This window comes from Anser anser (assembly GCF_964211835.1).
Source record: "Anser anser genome assembly, chromosome: 8".
Classification (NCBI taxonomy): Eukaryota; Metazoa; Chordata; class Aves; order Anseriformes; family Anatidae; genus Anser; species Anser anser.
Window position 1 is genome coordinate 10,370,620 of NC_139728.1, and position 25,881 is coordinate 10,396,500.

At 43.6% G+C, this 25,881-nt stretch overlaps 1 protein-coding gene across 2 annotated transcripts; it reads left to right on the plus strand.

Moving 5' to 3' along the window:
- Window positions 1-81: 81 nt before the first annotated feature.
- KLHL20 (kelch like family member 20) lies at window positions 82-25,342 on the plus strand. Of its 2 annotated transcripts, XM_083845763.1 has the most exons (13): window positions 174-206; window positions 1,423-1,456; window positions 1,579-1,639; window positions 8,910-9,483; window positions 13,695-13,853; window positions 15,002-15,096; window positions 16,308-16,423; window positions 16,811-16,994; window positions 18,122-18,265; window positions 18,452-18,585; window positions 19,178-19,386; window positions 21,070-21,176; window positions 23,424-25,342. In XM_083845763.1, exons 3-13 carry the CDS (start codon window positions 1,617-1,619, stop codon window positions 23,506-23,508), a joined length of 1,830 nt encoding a protein of 609 aa, XP_083701889.1. In that variant the 5' UTR covers window positions 174-206; window positions 1,423-1,456; window positions 1,579-1,616; the 3' UTR covers window positions 23,509-25,342. The 2 variants fall into 2 exon arrangements, with proteins under 2 accessions (XP_083701888.1, XP_083701889.1); XM_083845762.1 differs by lacking the exon at window positions 1,423-1,456 and having other exon boundaries at window positions 82-206.
- Window positions 25,343-25,881: the final 539 nt, after the last annotated feature.

Here is a 25,881-nt window from a genome sequence, read left to right on the forward strand (position 1 = left end):
CCCGCCCCTCGCACCCCTCGGGCTTCCCCGGCGCGGAGGCGGAGCGGGCGGCGGGCGGCGCTGGGCGGCCGGGGCCGGGCCGGAAGGGGCGGGCGGGCGGCGGCGGCTGTTGGCGGGGCGGTGCGGTGCGGGCCCTGCGCTTCCTGCCGCTCGGCACCCACGGCGGCGGGCAGGGACCGCGCTCGGCGGCGCTCCCCGCGCCCGGCGTGAGTTGCGGAGGGAGCCGGGGGAGGGCACGGAGCCGGCGGGGCAGCCCCGTTGTGTGTGTGCGGGGGGGGGTCTCCGGGCGGGTCCCCCCGGTTCGCGGGTGCCCGCGGGGTGCGGGGGGAAGGCAGCGGGGGAGCCGCGGCGCCCCGAGCCGCGCTGCTGCCCTCGGCCGGCCCCGCCGGAGCCCGGCTCGCGGCGTTGGGCGGTCGGGGGATTACGAAGGCGGTGCCGCCGCCGGCCCGCGGGCAGAGCCTCCGCCGCGTCTCGCAGCGCCTGCAGGGCTCCCCGGGCTGCCGGGCACCCGCAGCGGCACGGCCGCCTCCGGAGCCCCCCTTGCAGCGGGCCGGAGGGGTTTCGGTGGGGTTGCGTGCCGGGCTCCCCTCTGACCGCGTCAGTGCTAAGGGTTTGTTTTCACCTTCTTGAAGTTCAGCTTGTCTCTTCAGCATGCTGTTTGTTTTGGTTTTGTTCGCTCGATTTTTGTTTTTAAGTTTTCCAGTCTCGCGCTTTTCCCGAAGTTTCAGCGGTTTCCCATTCCTCACTCTGTTTCTGGACGGGAGGAAGCCTGTGCATGTCAGCATGGACACACAGCATCCTTCCATAGCCAAGAAGAGAGGCTTACTGCTTTAAATAATGCTTTAATTAAATGTACTCCTAACTCAGTCATTAAAACTGAAATTGACATGATAGCTGCACTTTTAAAACAGGGATAATCTACGCTAAAATCAGAATTTAGTGGTTCAGTGTGGAAGGGCTGTGCAGTTTGCAACTGTTATTCCTCTCAGAAAATAAGCACGTAGAGTGGAAGTGGCCAGCACCAGGCAGCATCGTTAATCTTGGCAGGTGTAGTCCCGGTATTAGCATCGCTCTTACCTCTGGGGCACACAGTTACCTTCAGTTTCCAGGCCCAAGTTTTATCTTGCATCGAATTCTGGCCCAGCGGTGCTGTGTTTCTTGTTAGCTGCCAGGCTGCCTCAGATCTCTGCTGAATGCGCCAGGGAGAGACCTCCTGCTTCTGACGGAGGCGTGCAAGGGAGCGCACCCGGTTCCTCGAGGCACGTTGGCCTTTGGTGGAAGAGTCCGAAGGATCCGGGGAGGCAGGCAGTTTGCTGACTTTGATCTGTGCGTTCCATTTGCCTAAAGAATCATTATGCAGCTGCGGTGAAATTACCTTTAATGATGATTATGTTTTCTTCTGCTTTATTCTCCGCAATCTAGACGTCGTTAATCTGGGCTGTGAATTTATAGCTGGGTAAGAGCTGGAAGGCATATGAGGATGTGGATGTGGTCAGTTCTGCAGTCCTAGAGTCAGACTGAAGAGGAAAGAAGACTCTTGCTTCATCTTTTTTTTTTTTTTTTCTTGTCTTGGATCAGGTCTTGAAGTGTAGGGTGAAGGTTTCTCTTCACAGTGCATGGACGGAAAGCCAATGCGCAGGTAAGATGAAAACCAATTGTCCTTCTCTTACCCCAGTACAGTAAATCATGTGAGTTGGTTTCAGAAGTGCCTACACCATAAACGTTTTTTTTTTAAGACCTGGATAGGAGAATTAGAATATAAAGCATTTATCTTTAGTCCTTGCTTCTATGTATTTAGTTTTCAATATGCTCTTAGGAAAAGGGTATGGAAACAAGTTATAATTCTCTGTTCTCCTCTCCCCCTCCTCACTTACTATCATTTAAAATCCAGTATTTAATTACTTTTGTGTTATGATTGTGTGAAATAAACTGCCTGGGAATAAAAATGAACTTGATTTCTAAGGGGTATTATTTTCCCCTTAACTAAAGGAGTTTAGCTCCTTTGATGGGGTGAGGTCTTGGGTGAAAAGGAGATTTCCTCTTCTAATTATGGATGCCAGCTGCCTCAGTTCTAATGAGCTGAAGATGCAGGTGAAGTTTAAGTCTGGAGTGTGCCTTGCTGTGGTTATGTCAGAAACATTATCTGTTATGTAGAAGGAAAAAAAATGTTCCAGTAAATTAGCATGACGACAGGTTGGCAAACAAGATTGCTGGTTCTAGTTGCTGTTCACTATCAAATGTGCAAAGACAAGTCTTACCAGCAGATATATTTCTGCATACAAGCTGTGTGGAAGCAAAGTGTCCTGAAGTTTTACACCTCCAAATGAAGTAAATGCAAATGTGAATTGCCTAGGCTGTCTGTACTCTAGGATGTTAAAAGTAGGGAGACTTTACGATGGATAATTCTGTAAATGTTAGTGTGAGAGAAGACAAGGAATGTTAACCATGCATGAACTCTCTATATAGAGTTTTTAGCTGTAGCATTTGCGGAAAATATTATTCTGACTTCTATATTGTAGAAGGAGGTAAGAAATAAATAATCATTTAAACCCTTGAGGAGTGACACTGTTGTTTAATTAAATAAACCCCTCAAGCGCAACAAAAAAGACTGTGCTGCTGCTTCAGTTAAGCTAATGAGTAAACCTTGGGACATGATATGGGCATCACTGGGGCTATGTATTGTTTGATATTTTTGCCAAGATAAGAAATGTGGTTTTTAGACAATGAGGATGTACATGTGACTCTATTGTGAGTTCCTTTTTACTCCGAGACAGATTAAGTAGCAGACCAGCTCCCTTCCATCTTCGTCTTCTGCAGCTGAGACTGTTTAAATCTTAACTAATGTAAAACCATATCTCTTCAGATTTTCATGCTGTACTTCATTTATCAAAATGCTCTTGCAAAATAGCATGGTATTTGTGAATAGCTGGGCTTGTGTTCTTGTTTTCTCTCCTTTATTTTTGGGCTCCTAATGGGAAAATCGAGGTTGTAAATTTGTCTGCTGATTTCTACTTGTGACATTGAGGCGGAGAACAAAAGTGCTGAAGTTCAGAGGTATTCTGGGGGATTATGGCCTTAGGTTTGCTAGCACAGAAGTTCTGTCTGCCACTCAGGCCGGGGTAGTTCTGGTGTTGGGTAACAGTGCTGAGCTGAAGAAGGAGAGGTTTTCTCTTCTGGTGCAGACCTTTCACTACCTTTTGTTTTCCCTCCCTCTGTGGCAAGCCAGTGCAGAGCACGGATGATGTGTTTGACAGACTTATGTGGGTATTATTTTTGAGGTAACCCTTCAGTGGATCGCTGTGCCTGGATGCATTGTATTGCTGCAGTCTAGCCTGACAAAAATGGCTCTACAGCGGGCCGTGGACTTCAGTTCCTGAATATCCTTGTGTTGTAAGGGCCTCTGTCTGGATTGTTAAAATTTCTGTTTGTTGTTCTACTGCTTATTTTAGCAGAAAAGGATGAAAGCTTCCTGACTGGGTTTCAGGCTCCCAGATCTTCCTATGAAGTGCAGCTAAGCAGCTGGGGGGGAGCACTTGCTTTCATCCTTGTACTCAGGGCTCTGCAGCCATTTCAAACCACAAGCGAGAGTTGTGGCAGATACTGCAAGAGGAGGGGAGCCGGGCTTGGTCAGTAATTGTGTTAACAAGCATGGTGACTTCGTATTAAATGCGTACAGTGTCCGGGGGATGGGAAGCACAGTTTGAACAGAAAATGAATTGCAGCCACTACTGTCAGGACTGTGGTGGGGAGAATGTTCGAGCTGATGTTCGAGCTGATGTTCGAGCAGGATTTATCTTGCATCAGAAATGAAGCAGTAGATGGGGAAGCTGCTCTTACCGTCAGGGAGTGGCAAGAGAAGTTTTTCTGCTGAAGGCAACAGCAAGGCAGAGGGGACCTCGCCAAGAAGGGCATAGCCCCATGGTACCTGGGCAAGGAAGGCAGAGCAGATCTGGCGACCAAGAGTCCTGCAATCATCAGGCAAATCTGTAGTGATGAGGAAGGGCTGGGGTAAAGCAGAAAGCCAGCCCCGGAGGTCAGTGTCAGCGGGGTACGTGGTCAGGTGCTAATGTGCCTGTAACATAGTTCAGGCAAGGCACAAGGGCTGGAGCAGCTCCCAGGCCAAGTGGGAGACCTCCTGGCTGTTTCACCAAGCTCTTTTCCAGCAGCCTGCTTGCTCCCAGGTGACAACAACATTGTGTTGGAGCTGGCTTCAGTGCACGCAGCCAAACCCTGCCAAGAAGGAGAGGTTGCAGAGTGTGGTGTTGTGCTTGGGGCCCTCATGCACTTGGGGAAATTAACTGATTGCACGGGCAGAGCTCTTTTCCAAGACAAACTGCAAAAGGTTTAGGAGGGTTTTTGGAAGACTCAAGGAACAACCTCATCTTTCTGCACATCAGCATCCTAATTTTTGGTGAAACAGAGAGATTTCTGGGTTTGGACAGTGAAAATCAAACTAAGCAATGTAAATAGGGACATGCACGCTGGATCACTGCTGCCCTCATTTTGAGTAATAAACCTGACTGCAATATTATTTTATATGTGCTTGTTTGCATAACAGCCTTGTTGAGAACATGTGCCTAAACCTTGCTGTCTAGGTAAGAAAAGAAGTCAGCAGTATTTTTACTAATAATTAGGTTTCTAACTAATTCAGAGGTTTGTTTGCCACAATTAGGCATTTCCATTTACTTAGTAGGCAGTGTTGTAGTAGACTGAAGGTCTTTGTCCTGGCAGTGCTGTAATAAATCTAGGAAACCTTTTCTATGTGTATGCATAAAATTCACAGCTAGGCTTTGACAGAAATTGCTACTGCTTGGTTCATTATCTTAATTAGTTGATAAAATCCATTGCTACTGAAGTCCATGAGAGCAATGTCTGATTTCAGTTGACTTTTTCAGCCTGTTACTTGTTCTGTTTTGTGGGTCTCTGTTTCATGTCAGACTATTGTTTTTTTCAGAATTACATTAAAGCTTTCTTGTAATCTCATGCTAAAGCGGACGTAATCTTAAACCAAAAAAATGCAGGCCATTCTGACTTTAAAGTTAAGGAGCTCTGTGACAGTATCGGAAAGTATTTTTCTTTGATATTTTTGGAACTTTTGAAGAAGCTGCTGTGTGCTGTAAGGATGGATGTCTCATAGATGCCTATGTTAATGATTGAAGTTTTGGGAACTGGCATAGATGAATAAAATGGAGGTAGAGCAGTCTATTTATCTGACAGCGTGGCAGACTGTCTGCGTTCCCATTTGTACTTTTCAGCAGTGTGCTACAAAAACCGATCCATTGTCAGCCCTTTCTTAATCCCGTTGTGTTTGCTGATTTCCCCAGCCCTGCATTTTGATGGAAGCTAATCCCAGAATATCTTCATAGCTGAGCAGGAGTCTTTTATCCTTGCATACACATTTCCTCTTCGGTCCTCAACTCTTCTTAATCACCCCAAGTATTCAGGAGCAGCTCTTAGCTTTGCATGTGTTAGGGGGGGCAGCAGCTAGCCTAGCATGTGAGAATCAAGTGCTGCCTTATGTCTTTCACACCTCTAAGCTACTGAGTCATCGTTTCATTCTCTATGCATATATATGCATAATGCACACATAATGCAGTGAAATTATTATCCTTGTGGAGATGCATGCCGTTGGACGGTGTCCTTTTAATTCACACTTCTGTGCCTGTGTATAGCAGCAACCCACAGTGCTTAACATCAAGCATCTGGCTTGATCCAGGATGGAAATTCCCGAGCCCATTGATCACTAGCTTCTGCATTGCCCACAGATAAGTTACGGATGAATCAGAAGTGCTAATTTGCTTATTATTCTTCTTCCATCCATTCAGTTTTCTTTAATCATTAACCAGCACTTTCCTTCCCGAAGGAAGGAGGCTGGATACAATGGGCACACTCAGACAAACAATGCAGAAATTCCTGCAGTTCTTACTAAGCAGTTTCCTTTTCGGTTAGTTAACTGAGATATGTTCAGCAGTCAGATTTGGAGAGAAAAGCCTGTTCTGGCCTGGCACAGCAGGGCTAGGCCCGAATCTGGCCGGCTAAGCACCTGACATAAGCTGCTCCACCGTATTGTGCTGTCAGCGAAGAGTTCTGGGTGGCGGTGTTGACAGGGCACACGGTGATCCTTGTGGGGCCGTAGCCTTAACCCAGTCTCTTTTGCAGTTAGAATCAGTGCCAATCCAAAAAGCTCTCTGAGAGATGGCTTAGGGGTGTTTTTAGGGGGTTGCCTTTGTTTGAGGAAAGCCTGGTATGTTTTGGGGCATGGCGAAGGGTCCTGCTCTCCTAAAGGAGGTCCTGTCACGGTCCTAGGCCGTGTCTTGTGATCTGTAGCTTTGTGAAATGGGTGTCGGTTTAAGGGGTGCTTGTTGTATGGTGAGATGCTTTGACGGACAGCCTGGTTATGACAAACTGCCCAAAATTATTACGGCAGTAAGCCTCAATCAGGCCTTTTTCTTTTCTTTTTTTTCCTTCTCCCAGGGGTTTGACACAGCTTTAAACCCCCAAAGCACAACAAAATCCATTTTGCTTGCTTAGCAAGAGAGAGACTCAGTACAGGAGGATTTTGTCCCCACCTTTCTCCATCCCTTGGTTGAGGGATTAAATTACTTATCCTGTGGCCTTCACTGCTGAGGACTACGAAAGAAAGCCAATTAGGTAAATTAATCTTTAGCCAAGGTTTCTTGAGGTTTTTGTAGGGGTACTGTTGAACTTAGTTCTCTTTTGCTACTGTGAGGAGTGTTAAGCTGCATTGTTTGTGAGAAACTTTGAAAATGGTTGTCACCCCACAAGGTGAATTTGGGTTGTGGGGGACAAGAGCGGGTGGAGGAGAGTGAGAGGCCCGGTAACAGCAGGAGGATTTGTCAGAGGTGTCAAGAAAGGAGAACAGTGATGGATAGAAGAAAGATAGAGTAGGGATTAAAAACAAGAAATAATTAAAAAAAAAAAGCCAAGGCATTTAAGGTGCAGAGGCTGAGCAGGAGCAAGCAGCAAAACCCGGAGGGGAGACCCAGCTGGATCTGTGTAAGTAAGATATGAGGAAGAGGTAATGGTCTGAAATATCTGAATCCCATGATCAAGGAGAGGGTGTGGGGGGAATGGGAAAACAGTCTAAGATGCAAGTGAATAATTTGAACTGCTGCAAAGAGACTGGTTTACCTGTGGTTAAAAAACGCGTTTGACATAATAATGAGAGGAAAGGATGTGAGTTATTTAATCCTTTCCTTCAAGCATGCTGCAAAATACATCGAGCAATGGCAGAGCGATCTCATTTTAACTCTTAGTATGAACAAAGTGAGGTAGTGTAGCTCCCAAATACCAGTGTACCAGAGAAGCTGGGAATGGATAAGATGTGTGTTGGCTCTTTCAGCGTACCTCCAGCAGCCTGTGCACTCCCTCAGAACTACCATCGTTCTGCTGCTTTGCTCTGTATATTTTACCAGCTCCAAATGATGTTTTCTTTTGAAGTGGAAGAGGCGGTAATTTCCCGTATTTTCTTTATTTTCATAGCAGTTGATAGGTGCTGTTGCATCCTTTTTAGTAATTGCATGTATAGTATGGGGCAGAAATAATGCTCTGAGCACGCGAAATGATGTCTCGGTTAAGTGTGTGGCGCACTTGGTGTGCACTGATCTGCAAACTCAGGTTGCTGAAAACAGAGTTGGGTTTAATTCTTTTTGTTTATGGCTGAATTCAGTGCTAATGTGATAGTGAAGCCTGGGATGCTGGCAGACAGCTTGCAAAGTGAGGTATGAGATGTGTCAGCTTGGTTCATCCCTACAGAAGTGCAGGAGGGCTTGGGGCAATACTGCATTCCTGTTCCCTCCAGTTAGCGTACAGGAGCTGTGTGGGGTGTCACCATTACAGGCTGGGCACCAAGCATCATCTCTCAGCACTGCTGCACAGAGGGATATTGCACTTCAACCACGGCAGAGCTGACGTCTGCTTGGGGATGCGAGGGATGGAGGAGAGAGACCTGAAGTTATGTAAAGGAGAACAGCAAGTAGCTAGAACATTACACATGGAGCTAGCAGGATAGTATTTCTTACCTACTCTGTGCCAGAAACTTAGCTTGCACCTTCCCAAATGATTTCTCATCTCTAAAATTACCACCTAGACTTTTTTCTTTTTTTTTTTTTCTTTTTGGTAGGCTAATAGTTGAATACTCTGCTTTTGACTCTTCTTCTGATTGGTTTGATAATCCCAGTTGCCTTCTGCAGCTCCTAGTCTGCCATTCTTGGGAAGGATTGACCTTTGTTGAAATGTGTCAGGGAAGGTGGATTGTGTCAGAAGCTCCCTTAATTTAAAAATAACAGAAGAGGTAATGATTAAATGGATAGTTTGTGAACTTGAAAGATCCTTGTAGTAGGCTTCAGGCCATTTTAAGTTACCCAAGTCTGCGTGACAGTTGAGCGTGGTTAGGTATCAGTGATGAGCGACCCTATACAAAATGTAGGTAGGAGAGCAGAGAAGTTTGGTTAAATTATGTGACTGGAATTCTTTGCAGTGGAAATCCATCTCCAGCACTGACAAAACTCAAGTGAGAATGGGACAGTCAGATAATCTTCGTTGCTTTGAGTCACTGTCTCTGAAATGGGGATATTTCTCTACCACACAAGGCTCTTTTGAGGTTCAGTTAATAAATATGTATGTGTAGTTGGATGTTACAGCAGTGTGTCATAGAAAGCATATAAAATAGATATAAATATAAGCCTGAAGGTGGACATTTGTTTATTTCTAGGTATACTTTGGCTTGAGACTGCTTCTTTTTGCGCATGAGCGTGTGTTTTCACATTCTCACGCGGAGCTACAGGCAGTGCTGTTTTTGCACCCCTCATTGGTGTGAGCGTTAAAGCTTTGCGTGGCAGTGATCGATGAGCTGCTGACGGTCCTGTCTCATGGCTTCCCTGCTGCAGGTGTACCAGTACTCGACCAGGAGAGACCGGAATGGACGTGACCAGCCGCTGCACACTCGGAGATCCCAACAAACTGCCGGAAGGGGTGCCACAGCCCGCGCGCATGCCCTACATCTCCGACAAGCACCCTCGACAAACTTTGGAGGTCATCAATCTTCTCCGGAAGCACCGGGAGTTGTGCGATGTGGTGCTGGTAGTCGGCGCTAAGAAGATCTACGCCCACAGGGTGATCCTGTCAGCCTGCAGCCCTTACTTCCGAGCCATGTTCACCGGGGAGCTGGCGGAGAGTCGGCAGACAGAAGTTGTGATCAGAGACATCGACGAAAGGGCCATGGAACTGCTCATTGACTTTGCCTACACCTCTCAGATCACTGTGGAAGAGGGAAATGTCCAGACCTTGTTGCCAGCTGCTTGCCTTCTCCAGCTGGCCGAGATCCAGGAGGCCTGCTGCGAGTTCCTCAAGAGACAGTTGGACCCTTCCAATTGCCTGGGCATCCGAGCTTTTGCCGATACTCACTCGTGCCGTGAACTGCTGAGGATTGCTGACAAGTTCACCCAGCACAACTTCCAGGAGGTAAGGAGCTCCTGTGCTGGAAACGTGGCTTAAAATGTGAGACCTTTGGGCAACTCTTATTTTATGCTTCTTTCCAAATTTTGCCATTTGGTCTGCTAATAGTGATGGGTGCTAGCTATTAGCTGGGGAAAGGAGAGGGAAGAGGTACCTATAGGACTACGTTGTGCTGTTATTCTGTGTGTGATCTGTGGCATTTCATCCCCTGGAGTTCTGTGGTGAATGTGATACGGAAGGCAGGGCTACAGGCATCGCTGGTGCTTGGTGTTGCATCCGAGGTGGCTGCACAACTTTGTGCACAACATTGCACTCCCCTTTCAGAAGCCTTCAGGATTCTATGTGATTGGAGGGGTCTTAAAATAAGGACGATACATCAAAAAAAAATAGTATTGAGTATAGGGATTGGATGTGGGTGTGTGTGGGGAGCATACAGCTGCCTCAGAGGAGTCTTCAACTCTCTTGCTGCAGCGGAAACAGAGTTTTGCATCTATTATTCAGCAGAATTTGTTTAAAAGTAATTTAACTGTGTTATTTTGTGGCTGACTTTTATAAACCAAATGATTTTTGCTTTGTTAATTCTTCACAGAAGATTTTTTTAGGAGAAAAAGTTGCTATCTCCCAGCTTAGGGAAGGATCAGCATAATGAAGGATTTCCTGAGAAGTACTAGGAAAAGAGTGGGTCTTTACTTAACTAGTACACCCAGATGCAGAAGAGAGCTCGATGCCTCTAAGTGGTGTCTTGCCAGAGCCCTAATTGGAGGGGAAAGAATTTGTGTAAGTTTTGGAAGCGGGTGCTCTCATCATGAAGGTCTGTCCGCCTGGTAGAGATTGATCTCCTGCCTTTTCCTGAAACCGTGCTCTTCTATCCCTTGGAGCAGATAGCTTGTTGTGGAGAAACCTCTTCTTTTCACCTGCTTCACAGGTAGATCCTTTCCAAAGGCAGTAGGAACTCTGGAATTGAGTACTGATGCTAATTTAGTTTCCCCAGAGAAGTGGCAGTATGTGATTGATTGCAGCTTTCAGAATTTTTTTTTCCTCCTGGAGGAAGCAGATTGGAATTGTATTAATTTCAGTCAGATAATACTTAAGAAAATTATGAGCAGAAGCAAACACAATTGAACTTGACTGTTGGGCACACTGAAGACAATTCTTGATATCTGACTGTAGACACATGACATCAGCTTACTCTAAAAGTTGCAATTAAATACGGCTTTCCTAACCATAAAGACTGGAAAACAGAATTTGCTATTTAACATGAGAGGCTGTTTTTTCTGGAACTTGGTGATTTCCCAAAAAGCCCTGCGTTTTATCTGACCATTTTATGTGCTCTATGCTTGCTCTGCATTTCTTTTCTTCTGCGTTTTTTTCGGGAGCAGGATGGTAACCAGATGGTTGTTTATTTTCAGTACTTGGTGGTTTTAATGGTTTGAGCAGTGCTCTTCTTATTATTACATGAGTAGGGCATGCTTACAAGCCTCTAAATAACTTCTTAACAGCATAACAATTTTGTATTTGAATGTTTTAGCATTAATACTTGCAGCTGGCTGTTAAGAGCTGCACGCTATGGGGTTCTTTTCTTTCGCAGTTTCTCAAAGATAGCTTCCTGTGTTTGTTTTCCCTGTGAAAGCACACACAGGCAAGTTTTGCACTCTAGAAAACACTCTCCTCCTCAAAGATGATGCAAATTATGATTGACTCAACTAAATCATGGCCTCTGGAAAACAACGGCTTAGATTAGCTCGCTGTTTGGCCTGGGCAGGCTTTGGTGTCCCTTTCAGTACTCCGAGAGTTTTGCTGTTCTTCATCCCTAATGCTCCCCTCTTCCCTTTCAATTGTTTCTCTGCAGCCGGTGTTAATGGTGCTCCTTGTTGGGCTCATGTTTTGGCCTGGTTATTTTCCATCTGCAGAGTGGATTGGTGGTCCCTTATGTAAGCCAGTGACTTGGCTACTTAAGCATCCTCCACTGGAGGTAGAGAATGTTAGAAAATGTCGTCCTCTGCGGAGGCTGTGTGGTCATCGTTCTTCCAAGCTGGCAAAAAGAAATACGAGATGGGAATTTCCTGAATGGCAATGTAAAATATTAAGCACTAGGCATCCGGCCAGCCCATGCAGTTACTTTGAATGCAGTCTGAATTGCTTTATGTCCTCTGCTGTGCTAACCTCTAGATCTATTAATTTTTATGTGTATTACTGCATTACATCATTAACTTCTTGGTGAAATGTTTTTCCAAGTTTTCTATTTCCCTCAATTTAATATGTTGCCTAAAACCCCTAGTGAATCTTGTGCGTGTAATGTGAAATGGTTCTATTAACAGCTCCGCTGTGTGAGAACAGCCTTCATATTTTTTTGTTTGGTCTCTGACATCTGCACGAAGGGAGAAAATCCACGTAAGGCTGAACAACTCGTGCTTTGTATCAACAGACAAAAATTGCACTCCATATTATCTACTCTGACACTTATTCTATCTGTAAGTGCAGCAGTCAACATGAGTACTGTACACTTTCCTGATTTTGTTCACATCTTGTAAGCAAGTCACTCAAATAGACCACTAATACTAGTCAGATAATTATTAGTGTCCTGATAATTAAGCCAAAATAAGCCTAAGCATTTTAAATAATTAGTTTTACTACGTAAACTAGCAAGTTGCATGGCAGTAATAGCCTGGTCTGCAGAAGTGCTTACAGTACTTTGAGTTCTGTAGGGCTGTTGATGCAGCTGGGTTTTCAGAGGGTGGAAGGGGTAGCCTGGATGACCGACCCTAACTCATAAATGTTATTTCCAGAGCCTCCATTTCCAGAGTCTGAGGCAGCACTTAAACTGTCAGGGTAAAATTAGGAGACAGGGAGACTGGAAAAATGCTGATACAGACGTTTGTGAGCCACCCTGTTGGTAGGCTGAGGCTGAAGTGCGTGGGCCCACCTTGTGACTCTCACTGCCCCTGAAAGCCCACAGGATCCCAGAACAAAGTCTGGTGACTGACCTCATTGTTTTCTGTGTTCCTTTTTAACAGTATTTGTTGTTGCCAGTAACTGGGCAATTTCTGCACATTTATTCAGTGCTTTTAAGTCATTTCTTTAGGTAATTAAAAGAACTGTACATGTAATTGCTGTTGAGATAATGGTATCATTATGAGCATGGATTTTTCTTTCATTTATGCTGCAAATCATAGCATAAGTCATGCAATTCTAATGTGGTTGCAAATTATAAAGACAAGCCAATATTTATCTTCTCTTACTGAATCTCTCGGATTACAGGCTACAGACTGGAAATGCTCGTGGGGAAGTCGAACTAATGGTTATCAATCAAACCTTTTCTGCAGTTCTTTCCTTAGATTCTTGCAGCTTTCCCATCTACCTGGTACCTGTGCGGAAGACGCAGTGGTGTGCTAGCTCTGCAGCCTCCCGAGGTATTCTGCAGGCAGGTGCACGTGTGCTCTGGGCTGTGCTGTGCGCGCCGTCCCCCAGCGGCAGCCAAGGCCTCCTGAGAAATCGGTCGCTGTCTTGGGTACCGAAGGAATTAACGTGTTTGCAGATTGTCAGTGGCTTGAATTTCACGAGGGATGAGTCCTTAGGAGGCTCTGATTCCCTCTTAAGTGCCTTTGGACTCACACGTGCTCTCTCTATATTTAAAACCAATGAAAGAGACAGGATCAAATGAATCTGTCTCCCTGTCCAGAAATATTTTCTGTTCTGCCGCAAATTGGCATTCAGGAAGATTTTCCATATTCTTTACAATGCCTCTGGTAACTTGTTTCTGAGACTTGCTTCTGTGTTCTGCTTTGGATTCCTTGTGAATAGATCTTTTCTATTTCTGATACTGCTTTTCAGTGAAGTATTTATCACCTGTGTAATCTTATTTTTACATGTGGTGAATGAGAAGGCTGATCTTACAGAAAGGGTTTTCTTAAATTTTGAAACCTGGTCAGTATGATCTGTGGTTTAACCCTTTAAAAGTGTCCTACTAAAAAATTGTGATACTTTTTCACTTGCATCTGTGTTGCTAGGGTCTGCATTTTGTACCATACAGCAAGCCCTTCGTGTGCTGATGTCAAGGCAGCGATGGATATTTGGTATTTCATTGGATCGGTCCCTTGGGCTCTAGTTCAAGCGGGCTGTCTGTCCTTTAGTGTTGCACCGAAGTGCTGGAGCGGTGAAAGGTTCTGGTGCTTTGGGCGCCGTCCTCATTTTTTTTGTTTCCTTTTCTATTTAACCAGGTAATGGAGAGCGAGGAGTTCATGCTGCTTCCTGCCAATCAGCTCATAGACATTATATCCAGCGACGAGTTAAATGTTCGCAGCGAAGAGCAGGTGTTCAACGCGGTGATGGCCTGGGTGAAATACAGCATTCAAGAAAGAAGACCCCAGCTGCCACAGGTAATGCTGAGCACAATAACATTTGAGACCCCTTTATCTAGGGGAAGAGTAATGAGGACTGATACAGCGGTGTAACAGCAGCGTGACAGTTCTGAACGTGTGCAATGACACAGTAGTTCTCTCTGACTTCCCCCTGTGTTAGAAGGCTTGCATTTTCCTTTCATCTAGGCTGAAAGATGCAGTGGCTAGACCTTTTAATAGGGGCTTTATTGAATTCTTTCCAGGTAGGACTTGCCAAACTAGATCATTCCAGTGGTCTGTCCAGACAAACCTGCCTGGATTGCTTTGAGTGTTGTACAAAAAAAAAAAAAAAGTGGGTAAGAAAAAGCTTGCCTTCATTTGAGGTGCATCTTTAAGCTCTGCTGTTTGATTTATGCCACAGCCCTCACGATCTTATGCTGGAGCTTGTCAGAATGCTTTTGTTGAAATGCAGCGTTTCATCTAGGCCAAACCATTTCAGAGAAGCACCCATTCTGACAATGCTGTCAACTGGAAAGTCTCTGAAGTCCCAGGCTTCCTGATCAAAAGAAGTGAGAGTCTGTCTACCTCGGTGTTTTTACTTTGGAAACGCAGATACTAAATGCAACTTTATTTGGTGGAAAGCTTTTGAAAATTATTTAAAAGCAAACAAAAAACTGTGCTATCCTCAAGCTAGCTCTTCTTAATGGTGCTAAACTGTGTGCCTTTTTAGGCCCTTCTGTCTGTACCTGTTTGTGCTTCTGAATTGTAAGCTGATATGAAAGGGATGTTATTTGTTCTATGCAATACCACTCACGTTTAAGAGAGCTAAATTGTTGATAAAACTTCTAACTCGTGTTTCAGGCAGGTATATTGACATCCGTATTTTTGTGAGCGTGTTCTCATCTGTTAATAAATCCATTGGATTGTCCCTTTTCAAAAACTGATTGCCTGCCTTCTGCCTATCTAAATTGATATTTGGAAAGGTGAAGGTGTACTGTAAGCTGAGCTATGTTAAACTCAAATGCTAGAGTTTGGATGTGTAAAGGACTCGTATGTTTATTAGAGGAACTATTAACTCTCTATCAAAAACTTGTTAGCCAATCTTTTTTTTTTCCAATTTTGCTTCTCTTTACATCTGTGTGGGAATATGTGACTTATCTACAGTGATATTCTGGTTTGTGTTGCAGGTCCTACAGCATGTCCGTCTGCCGCTGCTGAGTCCCAAGTTTCTTGTGGGTACAGTGGGCTCTGATCCTCTTATTAAGAGCGATGAGGAATGCCGGTAAATCTCCTTGCTAATTTACAGAATAGGATTGTGTTGTCTTTGAGTGCCTTATTTACATCTGTTCTCTGAAACTATTTATTTGTCAGTAGTAAATGGGTAATATCTTACAGTTTCCTCTTTTGCAACTGGGAGGAGAAGAAATGCAAGACAGCATTTCCTATTTGCATAATAGTTGGTAGTGTGCCATAGAGGATTTTTTTTTTTCTTTTAAAGTTTTCAGCGAAATAGCAGACTTTGAGTACACAGGTTGACTTTTGGTAAAATACCCTTCAGTGTATTGTTTTCCATTTCACATTTTTATTTCTGTAGTCATGGCTTTTCATTGCAGCTTACCACTTCCATGGTATTTATTCATAATCTCTTCATGACTTAAAGTAGTTTCTGTATGCAAAACATCTTGACTTTGATAACTGAATAGGACTCAGTGATTAGAGTCCGCTGTTTTGTGCAATGCTAGTGCAAAGAAACTGTTGTTTCCTTCTCTTGTGGTATAAGTCTCATCTTTCTAGTTTTGCTGAGTTCTGCGTTATCTATAAAGCACGCAATTTTTCTTTTTGTGCTTAATGTGGAAAAGTTAAAGGGATAGGCTAAACTGTTCTCTTCCTGAATTAAGCGTTCATACTGGGGGAATTCCACGCTTTTAGAGGGAAGGAGGACTTTTTTTCTTTTTTGTTTTATTCAAGGGTTTGGAATATTAGGATTAGACCAGGTGACAAGTCATGAATGGATGGACAGTGTGAGCTGGCCAGAGCTCATGGAGAAAATATTCATCAGAAGGGTACTATCTCCATCTATTGGTCGTGTGTGTATTATGTATTTGTGTGCTTTTCAAGTCCTGTTTTGTTCCCAGGCAAAACCACTGATTTGTTAAGATTTAGCCTGAGGCAGACTGGGTTTTTCTTTTCTGTACAGTAAGCCTGACAAATCTCATCATTTTTTAAATCAGTCTTTATAGCTTGTAATATCTAATATTAAACTCCAGCCAAATATTGATACTGATCTACTTCTAAATGACTTGTAAGCAGTTGATGAGTATTTAGGTGACAGTGCGTGTTTTAACTAGAGCTATTCATGCACTTATGTGATTTGTGAATACCTGAAGTGTACAACTGTTGCTGACTGCTCTTGCCATCAGCTTTGGTTTGTGCTTTTTCCTTAGACCTGTATCTCGTCAACTTTGGGAATTAATATTTTCCTGTGTTGCACAGGGATTTAGTGGATGAAGCCAAAAACTATCTCCTGCTGCCCCAAGAGAGGCCACTGATGCAAGGACCACGAACCAGACCACGCAAACCCATCCGCTGTGGAGAAGTACTCTTTGCAGGTGTGTACAACTCCTGCTGGGTTAAGTCAGGAGATTCAAGTCTGTGTTTATTATTTTTTTCTGCTGATAGTGTTCCTGTAAGCCTAATCTTTTCCACATTTTTCTGAAATGACATGTGTGTTAATATCTGGAGGTTTGAGTTAACTTACACGTTCTGGCTCATATTATCTTTTTGGTGGTGTTAATGCCACAGTACTCCCAAACTTATGTACATATCTTGAAAATGACATTGTCTTCCAATTATAATCCTCAGAATGAGGAACTCTGAGAGATGTGGCTACTGGGTTAAGGCTGACAAAGTCCAGAGGGATCATATGTATGAGGCACATGTACAATATGTGAGCTCGGTGCATTGTTGTGACACTTTCTTGTGTTTGGTTCCTGCAGTGGGGGGCTGGTGCAGCGGGGATGCAATTTCCAGTGTGGAGCGGTATGACCCTCAGACCAACGAGTGGCGGATGGTGGCTTCCATGAGCAAAAGACGCTGTGGCGTTGGAGTCAGTGTTCTGGATGACCTCCTCTATGCAGTGGGAGGCCACGATGGTTCCTCTTATCTTAACAGTGTGGAAAGGTAGGTCTTCGTAAGGCCTATATGCAAACTGTTAGCTCTGAATATTTAAACTTGGGTGCAGCCTTTTAAAAAATGGTTCGGTTTTGTGAGCTGCGTTCTTTTCCTGCTGAGAGCCTGAAATTTATATTACGTTACCTGCATGGATACCTCTTCAATATAGTGTTGGTTTACTGCTGAACTAGGTCTTCACGTGTAGCAGCTTGTCATGTTATCCCCAACTTAATGAGAAAAGATGTAGCCTTTGGTATTAGGAAGGAATAGGCAGGAGGTGGGTCTGGCTGTAATTGGGAGCAGTGATGATCCTGGTTAACCTTCTTTGCATTTGCTGGTTTGTTTTTAACATTGTTGAGGAAGGTGAGGTTACAGTAGGCATAGCTTCAGTGCTGAGCATCCTGGAATTTCATTGTGGGTTGGTAACTACAGAATTAAGGAACCTTGCAAATGCAGGAGGAGGAAAATAGGTCAGTTCTAGACCTGTGGAAGACGAGTCAAACAAGCTGTGTCAAGCTTCCTGTTTCTGGGAGCAGCATACAGCAGTCTGCATGGCTAAAAGCCCCATGACTCCTAGCACTCTGTCTTCCCTTTAACAAATCCAATGAGCTATACAAATATCTCATTCCTCCCCTTCTTTCCACATCTCTTTGCGTACTCCTGGGTTCCCAAATCATGACCCTAGTGTTACGTCTCCAATGTTCTGCACTATATTTTCTTGTCTCTGGGTTCCCAAGTCCACCTGGTTCCTTCACCTTTATCTAGAAGTGCAGGTCTCACTCAGTGCTAGCTGAGTTCTTGTGTGACCTGCAGAGAACATCCAGCAGAGCAACTCTGCCTGCTGCTCTCTGCACAAGTGTAAGTTACCACGTGTCAGCCAGACCCTGGTAACCTGCTCTCTTACGAGTCTGAACCTTTAATCTTCAGTTTGAATCATCCAAGCTGCAGTTTGAACGTCCCTGGGATAACATGTATTGGATGCGTTACATCATTTTAGGACACTTATCCAACTTATAAATAGTTGCTGTGCAGTTCAAGCTCAAGATAGGCAAACTTTACTGCCTCCGTAGTTCCCAAGCATGGGGGAGTCTGAAGCATCCTAGACAAACAACTTGTCCTGTTTGGTGTTTTTCTAGATATGATCCGAAGACCAATCAGTGGAGCAGTGACGTGGCTCCCACCAGCACCTGCAGGACCAGTGTTGGAGTAGCGGTTCTTGGGGGCTACCTCTATGCTGTGGGTGGCCAGGATGGTGTCTCTTGTCTCAACATTGTGGAAAGGTACTTAATTTTAAAAGTGGGGCGCAAGGAGAAGTGGGTCTCTTAGCAGGTGCAGATCAACTTCAGAGAAGGTAAATGTTCAGATCTCATGGGGATTTTTCTTTGGAGAGTATAAGATGAGTCTTCCTGCCCCTTTTGCAAAGATGTTGATGCTTTGCTGAGCTCTGGTGTTTATTTTTCTGCCAGGTATGATCCCAAAGAAAACAAATGGACTCGAGTGGCTTCCATGAGCACCAGGCGCCTGGGAGTTGCAGTGGCTGTCCTAGGGGGCTTCCTCTATGCAGTGGGAGGCTCTGATGGAACTTCTCCTCTCAATACTGGTATGCCTTTTGCTGTCCCTCACTGCAGTCAGAGCTTGTCATGGTCCTGTTTGTTGTCCTTAATGTCTTCAGGTAGCAGCTGAATATCATGGTGGTCATTTGCTGGGTGTTTTCTCCTTCAGGTGTGGTTTTGCTATATTATTATTCACTCTCTGGACTTGTGAACCCCTATTACTTGATTGTGTGTGTGTCGTGTTTTTGTTTCTTGATGCTGCATTTGGCACTGTGTCCTGAATACAATACTTCATTCGTTTGCATAACAGTTGCAAGCATATCTTTTTTTTTTTCCCCCTACAACAGCCCTTCCCCAGCAGGGAAAGTACCAAAGGTCAAACTACCGCAAGATGGTAATGCAGATCATTTTCTAGCACTGCCAGCTTCTTGTTGAGTGAAGATGCTTTATGTGATTGACTGTGTGGGATTGGAGACAGGAGAGAGAATAGCAACCTTTTTAGGGAAGGGAAGCATTAGAGTGACAGAACAAACTGGTACATTATATCTTTGGTGTGTGGAAACTGCAGTGTCTTTACAGACAGAGCAATACCACTGCTTGCCAACCCTGTTGTCCAAAGATATGTCATTTCCTCTGCAGTGGAACGATACAATCCCCAGGAGAACCGCTGGCATACGATTGCACCCATGGGGACTAGAAGGAAGCACCTGGGCTGTGCGGTGTACCAAGACATGATATATGCTGTGGGAGGCAGAGATGATACGACAGAGCTCAGTAGTGCTGAGAGATACAACCCTCGAACAAACCAGTGGTCTCCTGTTGTGGCCATGACATCCCGCCGGAGCGGAGTGAGTTTGGCTTGGTTTGCTTGCTTAAAACGTACATAACGTGCTAAGAGCATGGGATAGAGCATCATCTTCTGAGATTTTCCTCTCGCTTCCTCTGTACTTTCACCTCTATTCTTCTGTGAGGGAAACGTTTGCAAAGAGGCAAAGCAACTTAAGACCTGAGAGTGAAGTGGTAGTCGTGTCATGCCATAGACGGCTGCTTAACATGCCTGAAGATGGGGACATCCAGTTGTTTGAAGGTCTTCTTCAGTAGTTTTGGTCCGTTATACTGACTGAGGAAACAGAGGAGTTCTTTAGTTTCTCAATTAGTGAAGTAGCCATATTTGGTATGTGATACCATTAGAGAACACTGTCCAAATTAGTACCTGGGTCTCATCCGGCAATGCACTTTGGATGAATTAGGAGGTCAGCAAACCTGCCTGCCCAGAAGAAAGAGCTGGAAAACTGAGCAATTGTATTTAGATACGAACTTCTTGCTAAGACTTTTTTCACTGCCTTTATGCGTGTGGGAACAGGATTTTTGGGCTTTCACTTAATGTTGCTTCTCTTCACCGAATCACGTGGGTATAGGAAGTGACAGCATGTTTTCATCAACTGCTAATCTTCCTGCTTTTAGTAGGCATCTGAACAAAAGATTAACACAGTGTTTTAAGTAGTCATCTTGCTTGGGCAGATGCAAATGTTATGAATATTTATCGCTGGATACTGGATTATATAGTAAAGCATGGATTAATTCTGTATGTTAGTATTTCAGTGTCTGGTGAGGCAAGTGTGAATCATAACTTGCTCAAGTACTGGTTTTGGGGACAATGTATATTTCCTTCCTCAAAGCTTATAGTATGCAGTTCAGCACTGTCCCTCTTAGTCACTCATTAAGGGTTATTTTGTTATGAGTTTATTCTATATTTGCTTTGCGTAGAAATTGCTCAACAGATGCATTTGTATCTGCAGCCCTCCTGAGTTTGCTCTAACTTCCTCAGAGGCAAGATAATGACTATTTTACATTGTGTTGTTGTCGTCATCTCTGTACCACAATGTTTTCAATAGAGGGGATCTTCTTAAACCATAGAACTGTTTGAGATTTTGGTGATTTTGCGCTTCTGTAGAAAGATAGGCTGGAGACCAAGGTGCTTACAGATGGTCCAAACCACAGCTGAAAAGGAGAAGGCCAGGGCTTACGTATGGTTCTGTCACAGTTTAAGCAAGCACTCCAGGCTGTAGGCTGATAGATATTCTGGTGTGTGTGTGTTCTCTTGTCAAGAAGTTCCATCCAGGACATGATGTGTTTTGGCTGGTAAAGGCTTAGGGCCTGATGTGTCTGTAACCGTTCAGGCAGTTCCAGTTCTTGTAGCTGGTAATACAGGGAACCTTCTCCTTTTTCTCTGAGACTTTCTCTGTTTTCAGAAGTGTATTTACCTCTTAATGTCTTGCTATTTTAAACCCAGTACTTGGACTGTGTAGCATCCTGTATCAGTATGTTCTAGCTAGATGGATTCTAGGCTATTTTGTTTGTCCTCTTTTCCCCAAAAATTCTTTACTGTAGACTGACTTTCCCCAAAAATGGTTACTAAACCCTTTTATTAATACTTGTTTTAACCATTCGTTTCAGGATATGCATTGAGGAACATGTCCTTTCAGTACATCCCAGCTAAACAGTGACTACCTGTGATGGTTGTTTTGCAGGTTGGCCTTGCAGTGGTGAATGGACAGCTAATGGCAGTGGGGGGTTTTGATGGCACAACGTACTTGAAGACCATTGAGGTGTTTGATCCGGATGCAAACACGTGGAGGTAACTAAGTTTGTGAAACAATCAAATGGCAATCTCCAGCTATAGCTGCTGCTACCCAGCTGGAACTGTCCTCGGCAAATTAGAAAAATGACATACACCATCATGAGGAACTTGGTGCAGTAACCAGAATAAGTTTCATGCTGTAGCTTGTTAGTTTGCATGAAACTGTAAGAAAGAGGGTTGTATTTAAAAAGAAAAAAAAGTGAAGGCACAGGAACTTCTTTCAGCTGTTGCTACCACATTATTCCAGAAATGCAGTCTAAGGCTGAGAAATCCCCATATACAAGGGGCACTTGCTGCTCACACTGACCTTGTGGCAGGCTTGTATCTCTGTCACTGGTGCCTGACTGTGAAATCCTTCCATGACAATATGACTTCTCCATTTAAATATGGATGGAAGTTGAACAGTTTTAATATCCTGATGTCATTTAACTACTGCAATCCCCATGTCCATAACTATAGGAGTAAGGGGCAGTTGAGAAACATTTTCTTGCAAATTTCTGCTTGAACTCCAGCCATTAACTCCATTTTAGGTGGAGTGGGAGTGAGTTCTGCCTATTTTTTTTCCCACCCTGGTATTGCAAAGGGTAACTAACACTGAATGAATAAAGTCTCATTGCATCTTTTTTCAGGTTGGAAAGCCATGTATAGGTAGGTAATTGAGACCCAGACTAAAGCTGTTTAGCAGGCTTGCTGGGTAAAATGTCATACCAAAACCTAATTTGTTTTTAAATGCTGCTTTTGAACTTATAAAAATGAACCACGCCGAAAGAGATCTGCCCCTTCTGTTTATTTTGGGCTGCGTCTCTTCTGCTTCCAAAAACAAGCTTGCCCTTAGCAGAACGAGCTCACAGTCATGGTGTAGAATTCAGCCTACTCATTTTTGGCTATCAAGCTGAGGCTCTGATTTCCAAATCTGTCTGGAGGAGCTGAAATGGAATACTTTGAGCATATGACATTCTTCCCCTTTAAATCTGGAAGGCAGCAATTAGAATTTTGTCTGATTTACGAGTTGGGAGAAAATTATGAAATTGCTGGTTTGTATTTCCCATTTCTTTTCTATTCATAACCACACTTGAAAGCAATTACCTGTATGTTTATTCCCAAATCGGATTAGTATAAAGTTTCAATCTCCTATCTGTATTCTTGTTGCTTTAGTAATCTGGAAGGGTGTAGGGAGAGGAATAGAAATTAATGTCCTTATTCCTTCTGGTATAATAATACTAGTAAATTAATCCTTTTCTTCTGAGACAAGCTGTCATGAGAAGCAGTGGAGACCCTTCCCTTTGTTTGCTGAGCTATGGTCAATGCTTTATGAACTGCTGAGGAAAAAACAGCTGAATAGAAAGTAGTACGTACTTCATATTCCTTAGCTGCATTGTTTCAGCTACTTCCAGTGACCGTAACCATAACATATGTTGAATTAAGAGTTACTGTCTGGGCTGGCTTCCACAGAAGCTTAGGAGGTTGTTCAAGGTAATAGCTTGTGAGCTTTTCCCCCTCACTTATTTCGATGACCAGATGTTGATCAGCTACATCTTTTTTTCTTTGCTGAACTTCTTGCTCTGAGAAGGTTTTTAGTGTATGCGTGTAGCCTGATGAGAAATTCTTCTGATACAATTTGTTAATCCCAAATGGTATCAGTAAGAGTTGTTTGAAGAACTCCTATTTCTGCCAGTAGACTTCAGTGGCACAGAAGCATGCAGCTGAAGTGAGTAGGATACTGGAGTCTATAGGGATCAGATTTCCATATGAAATGCAGGCACCATTTCAGTAGCATATCTTGGAGAAGCAGATGGTGCTTGGGATGTGTTATATCTTGGTCAGATCAGCTGAATTTAGGATATTAGAAATGTAAGAGAAATGACTTGAATTATAAGTGACAACCCTCTCCTTGATCCAGTGCTATCCAAAACGTTAGCCCAAGGTCAGCTACAGCCGGTAAGTTGTTTTTTTTAATCTTGCACACAACAAGACAGGGAGAAAGCAAGTGATTACTCAAGTAACAGAAAACTATCGTGTCAAAACAAGAAGCAATTTTTGTTTTGATAGAGAAAGGCATAAGCAAATAAAAGCGTTTACCTTGGAAGTATATAAAAAGCCTGCTGCCCTGTTACTTGTCACGATCTGCTGTAACCAGAGGTTATCAGTGGGGTAACTGGGGTTTCAAAGGCTGGTTCAGTCTTTCCAGTGGTAGCTCCAAGAAGGAGCTGAAGCAGTGTGCTCACGGAAGCTTTGTCTTTGCAGGTTGTATGGTGGGATGAACTATCGGCGGCTGGGAGGAGGAGTAGGTGTTATCAAAATGACACACTGTGAATCTCATATATGGTAAGCATCGAGAGGGAAGGAGACCCCTAGCTTCTCGTTTCTAGAAAAACTGAAGAGACTTGTTGACACTGGACCTCTTTGCAGCTCTAGTATGAACGGTCTAGACCCAATGTAACTCTTTCTTATGGAACTATAAAAATGACTTCTGTCAGAGTGTGCCCAATGGGAGACCACGTTGTCAGACTCCAGGGAACCACTGGACAAAAGTAGAAGTGTTGCTTATGTCCGTATTTTTTCTAAATAGTCTACAATTTTGGATAAACCAAACTGTAAATGTCACTATAGTGTAAGTAATACTGATGTAAAGACTACAAGCTATAATGGGAGTCTGGCAAGGAAGAGAGTTTCCTGCCTTCCCTCCTGCTGTGAGCAGTGGATGTGGCAGCTGTGTGGTGGGCGAAAGAGGAAAGTAATACGGAAAACATTGCTTTTGCCTTATTTACAGAGAGCTTCAAAAAAAAAAAAGTACTTGACCTGCAAGGTGCCACCTTTGCACAGAAGCTTTCCTGTGCTCAGAGTATATTTATTTTTTCATTTAATTTGTATCATGTATTTTCTTTGTATCGCTCACAGCGATGATTCCAGCTTTTTATATACATATATATGTGTGCATATATATATGTATTTTATATATATGTATATGTGCATGTGCAATTTGAGTTTTGATGGGTTGATGGTTAGGGCAGGGCTATGTCCTGCAAGCTATTGTGGTTCCAACCCTTGTGGTATGTGTTAGGGTCTCTTAGAGTACAGGAGAGGTATGAAGATGGGTGCCCTGAGTATCTTTTCAGTCTTGCTAGAGGCAAGAAGTAGAACTGGAACTCTCATCTATCGACTGAATCAGTGAAATGCCCCAAAAGAGAGTGAAAAGGATTTCAGACAATGCCTTTTTAGTGTACAGTGTGTGGTACAGAAGTTCAGCTTTTGTCTCTCAACGCCCCTGTATATGAACCTAGAAACAACTAGTTGTTGCTTACTTAGAAAAATCTTTCTCACATTGCCTACTAGATATCACTTTTTGTCTGAAGCTGGTATGCAGGTGTCATCTGTTAATTCTTACTAGCCTAGATCAACACTCCTCAGATTCTTGCTAGAGTGGCAGACCCACAGTCAGTGCCTGCTGTGAAAAATGCTTAGACTAGCATCACTTTAGCTGCCCTCCTGCCTCTTGTCTGTGTCTTCAGAATTCCTGTTGTAAAACACTGACCGTGACGAGACGGTAACCTCCCTCTTAGTGATTTTTATGTACTTTCTCTGGGCTGGTTTTGAGCAGGGAAAGATCTGAGACTCATTAAAGAGTTTGGAGGGGAAGGACTGTTTGCTGGCACTGTAACTTATCATGTTTTGGTGAGTGCAGAGGTACCCAGGGGTGGGGAGAGAGGAAAGAGGAACTCTAGACTCAAAGGTTCTGATACATTTGTACTGTAATTTCTATCTAGTATGAAAGAAAGACCTGTTGCACTTGGTGTAACTTTGGACCTTACTAAATCTGATTTTAAAAGAGTAAGAGGACAGGACTGTAAATTCTTGAGATGAAAAAGGCAGTGCTGATATCTTAAGTTCTTTAACTTCATAGTTTGATTCATGTAACTCAGCATTTTAATGTGCTTGAATATAGTAAAAATTACACTACAGTAATAAATGGGTCATTAAAAGTTTTTAAAAAGCCCCCTTTCCCCTCAAGGTTGATATTGTGTTTACATATGGAAATCATTTGCACCTTTACAAGGAAAACAAGTATTCTGTAAACAAATGTTTACATTTATCATTTATGCTTTTTTCTAGCATGAGTAACTTGTATAAATAGTGCTATCTTAATAAATTTCTTCTATGCTGTTTTTCGTTTGTTCCTTTGGTTGAAAGCAGTGGTTCTGTATAGTTTGTATACATACACTGGATATAGATGCTATTTTTTTTCAGGTACCAGTCAAAGTAAAACTGGCTTAAAAACTCTGCTGTTTGGTGTTAACCTCAATTCCTTAGAAGCACATGATTCAGAACCAGCTTTTTCCTGGAAGAAAGCGTCTGCAATATCTTCCTAAATCTAGCTTTGACTTAACTGCAGTTACCTATTCCAATTTGTGGATAAGCGTGTAAAAAGGAGGAAGTAGCCCTTCATTCCAGCAGTGTCCTACAGGAAGGCTGTAGCAGATACTGAACATGCTTGGCAATGCAGCAACTTTAGGGAAGTACCAGTCTTGAGAGCAGAGTACTCACAGGGAATTCTCACAGGTTTTATATGCTCTTTGTTTGTGTTCTTAAAACAAGGAATAGGTTAAGGTGGCTACACTGAATTTAGAAGTTTAGAAACTGATTATGCAAAGCTGCTGGAAAGAGCTGAGCATTACGTCTAAGATTGACCCCTGGGAGTAACAGC